Source organism: Micropterus dolomieu, linkage group LG13 (assembly GCF_021292245.1).
Source record: "Micropterus dolomieu isolate WLL.071019.BEF.003 ecotype Adirondacks linkage group LG13, ASM2129224v1, whole genome shotgun sequence".
Lineage (NCBI taxonomy): Eukaryota > Metazoa > Chordata > Actinopteri > Centrarchiformes > Centrarchidae > Micropterus > Micropterus dolomieu.
The window spans coordinates 17,739,355-17,747,024 of record NC_060162.1 but is presented as its reverse complement, the minus strand read 5'-3'; the positions used below and the strand labels follow the sequence as shown (position 1 = coordinate 17,747,024).

At 40.2% G+C, this 7,670-nt stretch overlaps 1 protein-coding gene across 1 annotated transcript in view; it reads left to right on the top strand.

Annotated features, from left to right (window-relative positions):
* LOC123982234 (transmembrane protein 132C-like) overlaps positions 1–7,442 on the top strand; it is a 217,197-nt gene extending 209,755 nt beyond the window's left edge. The window contains exons 9-10 of the mRNA XM_046067658.1: positions 4,279–4,470; positions 5,041–7,442. Of these exons, the coding sequence (XP_045923614.1) occupies positions 4,279–4,470; positions 5,041–6,120 (1,272 nt within the window). The 3' untranslated portion in view covers positions 6,121–7,442. The remainder of the gene's footprint in view (positions 1–4,278; positions 4,471–5,040) is intronic.
* The last annotated feature ends 228 nt before the right edge of the window (positions 7,443–7,670 follow it).

The following is a 7,670-nucleotide window of genomic DNA, read 5'->3' as shown; positions in this document are numbered from 1 at the left end:
AAGGTCACTGTGGCTGAGCTCCAGAGATGCAGTAGGGAGATGGGAGAAAGTTGTAGTAAGTCAACCATCACTGCAGCAATCCACCAGTCGGGGCTTTATGGCAGAGCGGCCCGACGGAAGCCTCTCCTCAGTGCAAGACGCATGAAAGCCCGCATGGAGTTTGCTAAAAAACACCTGAAGGACTCCAAGATGGTGATAAATAAGATCCTCTGGTCTGATGAGACCAAGATAGAACTTTTTGGCCTTAATTCTAAGCAGTATGTGTGGAGAAAACCAGGCACTGCTCATCACCTGTCCAATACAGTCTCAACAGTGAAGCATGGTGGTGGCAGCATCATGCTGTGGGGGTGTTTTTCAGCTGCAGGGACAGGACGACCGGTTGCAATCGAGGGAAAGATGAATGCGGCCAAGTACAGGGATATCCTGGACGAAAACCTTTTCCAGAGTGCTCTGGACGTCAGACTGGGCGGAAGGTTTACCTTCCAACAAGACAATGACTCTAAGCACACCGCTAAAATAACGAAGGAGTGGCTTCACAACAACTCCGTGGCTGTTCTTGAATGGCCCAGCCAGAGCCCTGACTTAAACCCAATTGAGCATCTCTGGAGAGACCTGAAAATGGCTGTCCACCAACGTTTACCATCCAACCTGACAGAACTGGAGAGGATCTGCAAGGAGGAATGGCAGAGGATACCCAAATCCAGATGTGAAAAACTTGCATCTTTCCCAAAACGACTCATGGCTGTATTAGATCAAAAGGGTGCTTCTACTAAATACTGAGCAAAGGGTCTGAATACTTATGACCGTGTGATATTTCAGTTTTTCTTTTTTAATAAATTTGCAAAAATTTCTACATTTCTGTTTTTTTCTGTCAAGATGGGGTGCTGAGTGTACATTACTGAGAAATAAAATGAACTTTTTTGATTTTTGGAAAATGGCTGCAATGACACAAAGAGTGAAAAATTTAAAGGGGTCTGGATACTTTCCGTACCCACTGTAAGTAGTTGGATTAATTTCATGTAGCCTTGTTATTTTCCAGCGCTGTGGTTTGGCTTTTCCAGTTACGTTAGCGAGACAATCAGCTGATCAGTAAGGCAACGTTAGCTTACAGCATGGAATCATCAGCCAGCTAAACTTTTACTGCTCTGGTAGAAAAAACATGTAGTTGGATTAATTTCATTTAGTTATTCTCCATTGCTGTGCTTTGGCTTGTGGTGTAAAATATATAATTGGCTTAATTTCATGGATTGAATCTCTCTCTCCACCGCTCTGTTGTGGCTTTGTCGGTTACGTTCGTGAGACAATCAGATGATCAATAAAACGTAGCTTCCAGCATGAAAGCTCAGATCAGCCAGCTAAATTTTTACTGCGCTGGTAGCAAAAAATATGCGGTTGGATTGTAATTTAATGTAGTTATTCTACAGTGCTCTGTTATGGCTTTGCAACGTGGACAGAAATGTGCCCTTACCTTCCTGAGACAAAGCGCTGATGAATATTACTGGCAATAAAACAGTAACAGCATGGAAGCTCAGATCAGCAGCTAAACTTCTGTTGAATACTGCCTTGGTGTAAAACATGTATTTATTTTACTGCCAATAGTGACACATAACATCACCGAGTGCCTATCAAGTGACCAATAATGAATACTTCCCGAATTTGCATTTTAAAAGTTTTTTTTTTTTTGGATAGAGCTTTGCCCCTGTGCACACAAATGTGTAATTTGTACTTTCACATGCTAAATGCCCATTAAAGAAGTCGCACCGTTTTGCCAAACTCAAATTATGGTAATCATTACTACTTTGTGTTTCTGTTGTATTTTAATAAATTAAGACATTATGGTAAGATTTTCAGACTTCTTATCTAATTAATTAAGCAAAGCGAGAGGAGCCTTGATCCTCACCTGACAATGCCTTTGTAAACTTCATGCATTACGTGGTTTATAATGGACTGTGGTGCAGAAACAGTGAGGCTTACATTTCCTGTTATCGGTCAGTGGTCTTATTTGATGCACTAGATGTGATAGTTTTTGAGGTATTCTTTATTTACTTTGGTATGTTAGTCCAGATGAATCAACCCTCCCAAGATGTAACAAAAAGTATGAAAACAGTGCAGTAAAATAATGTATTACAGGACTATGACACATCATGTACACCTCATTTCTTGGTTTAGCTGTTGTTTAAAAGTAACAATAATATTCACAATAAAATATGGTTTTATTGAATAATCAAGTAAATATAATTTCTTAATATATCAATGTAAAGAAACCTGATTTCTTGACTGGTAACTCTGCTATCTCACAGAGGACATCTTTTTTCCTGTCTCAGGCACCGTAGCGATACAACTTGCTTGGATAGGGGACGGGGGAGCAATTCGCAACTCTCACCACTAGATGCCACTAAAACTTACACACTGAACCTTTAAAGAGACAGTTCACCCAACAACCACTAGGGGTAACAAAGCAGTGCAAAAAAAAAATATTCTTGGTCCCATTGGCAGGTGAGCCAAAAAGTTCATTTCCACCCTTGCACTTACCCACTTGCTTATATTTCAGTAGCTTTAGTTCCTAGTTAGCAAAGCGTGTAGCATGTTTTGAATTCAGCATGACTTTTGATTTTAATATACAGATGTCACTCATCTATAATGCAATGCAACTAAATGTCCAAAGGTGGAGGTAAATGAAGTATGAAAATGATGCTGGTTTTAGAATACCCTCTGGCTACCAGGGGTGCAGCTGCCAACTTTACATATGTAGCCAGACTCTTGCATAATTCAACTTAAAGCAGTGATTTTGCCCATGAAGCATTTCTACCAAGCCAGTATCCCATAATCAGATTAATATTTGGTGTTATTGCTTATTTTGCTTTCCCTATCTGTGTGTGCATGATTCATTGTTAATGTGAAAATCTCTGATTCACAATTACCACCAGTCTGCCTTTTTAACCTTTGCCCTCATCTCAGAGATAAGGTTAAACCATAGTTCCCTTCATTGAAATTAAACTAATTCTAGCGGTTTAACATTCAAGGATATAAGTTTCACTGTGTAGGAAGCAAAAGGGAAAATGAAAAGGGGCAAACCAAAGGGAAGAAAACAGGGGAAAGGGTGTGTACAAATGAGGCAATGATCATTGCTGACACACATTATGGATGGTAAATGCGGCCATGAGGGGGCGGCTGGAGGAGAGACGCAAGCCCTAATTGGAGCAGATGGGAGGAATTCTCATCTCATAACAATATCACAACTATTTACATGCTTACACCTCTGGCAACTGAGGTGGAGAATGTATTAGAAGGATGGAGATTATTTGTTTGCATGTGAGTTTAGAAGTGTTTTATGTTAGTATGTGTTTGTTCAAACATGTTTCTTTAACTATGCAGAGTTCTTGTGTTTGCGGTCTCCATTAGTCTCCCGAGTTTATAATATAGAAGAAGTGCAATTTCTCATTCCTTTTGCATAAACAAGTGCTGGGAGACTGTCTTCCCAAAAAAACGGTCCACAGAGGAGGTTGGGGTGGATGGATGAGTCAACAAACCGTCTGCTTTGCCATGGGAGAGGAGATTGTTCTTGGTGTCCTACCAATAATAAACCTTGGTTTCTTTTAACCTTGATTGTTGCCTAACCTAATACCAAGTAGGTATTATTGGAACCATGACAATGAAGATCCCCAAACAATATAATCATTTTAAACCAAACCAACATTAATAAGGTACCTGTTCTATTGCCCAGAAATGACCAAACCTTACCCACAGCATTGTCAAATACTAAAACCGGTTTATTTTTCCAGTCGAGACTGTTATGGTTTTGGAAGACACAAATTATGCTGTCAGATGAGAAAAGTCTTCTATGTTTCATTATGGAGGTTGGTTACAAACAACTATTTTGTTGTTAATTTGGAGGACTTTGAGTAAAGGAAGAGGTTGATATTTGAAATAAATCAATGTACTCTGAGAATATGTATTTTTGAGTTTTCTTTAAGACTCAGTTTCATAGTGCACTTTAAGGTCACATTTCATTAAAGCAATAAGCGAATGTGTGCCTGGATAACTATTTTTGTTTTGCGCACCACTGGGACCCAGGGAGTATGGCTAAATTCAAAGAAGGAATTACAAAAGGCATTTCTTGACAAACTTCCATTCAGAGGTCTCCTGGGATAGGACAGCTTATCATCTACAGGGACATCATTTTCAACAACAGTGGCCACTAGCAAACTGGCTCTTAATTCACAGTAACAATGTCATCTCAGACCTATCATGGTTTGCAAATGTTTGCATGTGTTGCAGGTGCTGTCCCCTCTGACATCATCGGTGCTGGCTGAGAGGAGCATCAGAGTGCTGGATGATAAAGTGAGTGTGACAGAGCTGGGGGTGCAGTTGGTGTCTGGACTTTCTCTGTCTCTACAGCTCAGCCCAGGAAGCAACAGGGCCATCGTCGCCACTGCAACTACACAGGAAGTCATTGAATCGCTCAAACAGGTATGAATCCAAGACATCCAAATATCTTGCAGCATGTTACATTATTAATAATTCTTTAACCTACCACAAGAGGAGGGAAAGTCTAATCTTTAGTGTATTATCACTGTACTGTGCATTATATTTGGTCTACAAGGCTAAATAAGACTTATTATAGAGTCTACTGTATAATGTGCATTGTAATTTTTCTTTTATATAATTAATTCACTCTTGATATAGTTAAGCCATCTCTTTGATTTGCATATCGAATCACTGAAAAGCTCTGTTATTCTTGTAATTATATTTTCAAATGGAAAACAGCTACCGACTCTTCCCTTGGAGAGAAAAGAATATTTGGCTTTCAGGAGAATAGTTTCAAATTCACTCTAGTGTTTCTATGAGCCTTTCTCCTTTAATTAAGACTCAGATTTGCTTCCACCATGCTCTTCTGTTTTATTTTCCAGTCATTCTTATGCATTAGCTGCAAATGTTCACATTGCCGTTTTAGGAGTTATTTTCCGGTTATTTTTGGGGGTATTTGGGTTACTGCTGTTGTACTGATACCACTTTGTGTTTGTATGTGTATTTTCTTAGGAGTCCCTCATTAGTGCTTGGCTACAGTTCAGTGATGGATCCATGACTCCTCTAGATAACTACAATGCTGCCCATTTTAACCTGGCAGCCACCTCTTTGGATGAACAGGTGGTGGTGGTGCAGCGCAGTGTGGCATGGAAGTGGCCCATCGTTGTTGCCAAGGGTGAAGGTCAGGGTTTGCTTGTACGTGTTGAAATGAGCCCATCAGAAGTGTGCCAGAAGGGAAAACGACATACTATCTTAGCCACTGGAATGGCAAACATACAAGTAAGGTTTGGTCAGCAAGAGGAGCAATACAGACAACCAGGAGACCGGCGAACACGCCCTGATCCTCCATATTATGGTGGATCTATCTCTGACATGGAAACTGGGTTAATCAACCGTGGAGCCACTACCATCAGAGGCCATGTCCCAGTGAGACCTAATGGAGGCCGTCTGTCAGCGGACAGCGGGGCAAGGGTCCCAAGCGAATTCTCTGAATATCCAGACAAAGCAGAGCTGCCTCGTAGCCGCAGCACTGATGAGGACTTGTTACCATCCCGTCGAGGCCTGACAGACCTGGAGATTGGTATGTATGCTCTACTGGGAGTCTTCTGCCTAGCCATCCTGGTTTTTCTTATTAACTGTATCTCTTATGCATATAAGTACCGTAGCAAGCAGCTGTCCCTGGAAGCCCCAGAAGCAATGCCCCATGCCCACGACTGGGTTTGGCTGGGTCAAGAGGAGGGGCTATGTCTGCAGCAACAGCAAGACGAACTGGGTGGAATCCTAGAGGAAGGTAGTCAACTATTAAATGGAGGTGTCCAGCGTGGTAATAATGGTGTTGGAGGCTGTAGTTCGAGCGGGAGGGATCACAGGAATGAGTCGCTCAACTCACCCACCACCAAGAGAAAGAGGGTGAAGTTCACTACTTTTTCCAACATCAAGTCCAGTAATGGATGTCCTGTGCTCAGCCCATTAGCACTAGTGCAAACCAGTGAGATAAAATGGGTATGTCCGGACATCGAGCTTGGGGACTCAAAGGATCTTAGGAACTACATGGAAAAGCTTAATGAGAATGCAATTAAGAACATTGCATAGGGTGTACTGGGGTGTATCTTCAATGAACTAAAGAGAAACTCACCTGAATGCCTTCAGAATAAGGAGGAAATGAGGGTTGGGGGGAGGAAAGGAAAAAGGAAATGAATAAAGGGTGCAGAAACAGTTTGGGGCTGCTGTTAAACTGTACCTCACCATAACAACAGGATAGTGCGTTCAGCCTCTGTTGTTTCCATGAAAGTACTCAGAAAGAATAAAGCAACGGATTACAACGAGACACGATTTGCCACGACACCACAGCATAGTTATGAAGGGGAAAATGTGAACTTGATATTGTTGCTTAACTTAAATGTGTGTTGTTTGTCTTTAATTGAGATTCAGTTTCCTTTTCTATGCGCCATGTACTTTGTTTTATGTTTCTTTTTATAAATCATCATGTTTTAATGTTGTATTTGTTGTACTTTCTGGTGCTTTGTTGCTTTTTTTAAGAGTTGCTGTTTGCTCTGTACCACGTCAGCAATTATAGATTCTATGGGAGAGGAGTGAAAAGCAATTTTGTATTGTATATAAATCCAGAGTTTGATTAGAAGGTATTATATGTATAGTAACATTTTGTAAAGTGATGTTTGGTTTGGGTTTGGGTTTGTTTGTAGTTTAGTTTTTGTTTTGTTTTGTCTCCAGAAACCAGATCCATGCATGATGTTATTAAAGAGGAGGCATGTGTGTCTGATCTGGTACCTGAAATGAGAGTGTGTAGATAACTTAATACCAATATCTCTGGAGACATGTCAGTTTAATATTATTGTATTCATTCATCATGGAGCTGAGTTTTGGGTTGATTTCAGTATGTTGATATTAGTTTAAAAGTTTTGCTAGCCCATACATTTTCCCTTCTTATGTTAATGTTTGATCTGAGAATCAGTTGCATACTACACATAAAGTTGACTTTTTACACTACTTTAAATCTTGATATGGCCTGAAATTACAATTAGAAAATAAATTAGTTACATTCAACAGATTCAACAAAACACTGATCACCATGAAGAGAATCAATAGACAATCACATAAATAACGGATGGATCAATCCCTTCATTTATAATGTTCCATAAAAATCAGTCCAGTTGACAATTTGTATGCCTGAATTAGGTGGAGATCATAAACACACATCATTTCTTAAACTATTGTATATGAGATTTTGGATCCCATAAAAAGACTCTTGGCAGTGAATGAATAAATGATCACAAACTGTGAAATGAAAGCCCCAAGTCTGACCTATTCTTCTTTTTGTCATATGTCAGTATTGGTCAAGTCCATTGTTTTCTATCTCTGTTTTAAAATTGGCTGCTGGACTAATTAAAATTGAAGGTGACTCTTCTCCATTGTGCTGCTGTGTGATTCATTGGTTTGGCTGTTGTATTCTCTCTGTTCGACTAGTGTTGCTCATCCAAATGGTTTATGCGAGTATACAGACAGTGGCTTCATCAAATATCAAAATGAAGTGCCTGTTGTTGACAGTCAGTGCAGCTGCCAGCTGAAGCAGGAGAGATAAGATATCTTGCACCTATCATCCCACCACTCAAAACCATCAATAC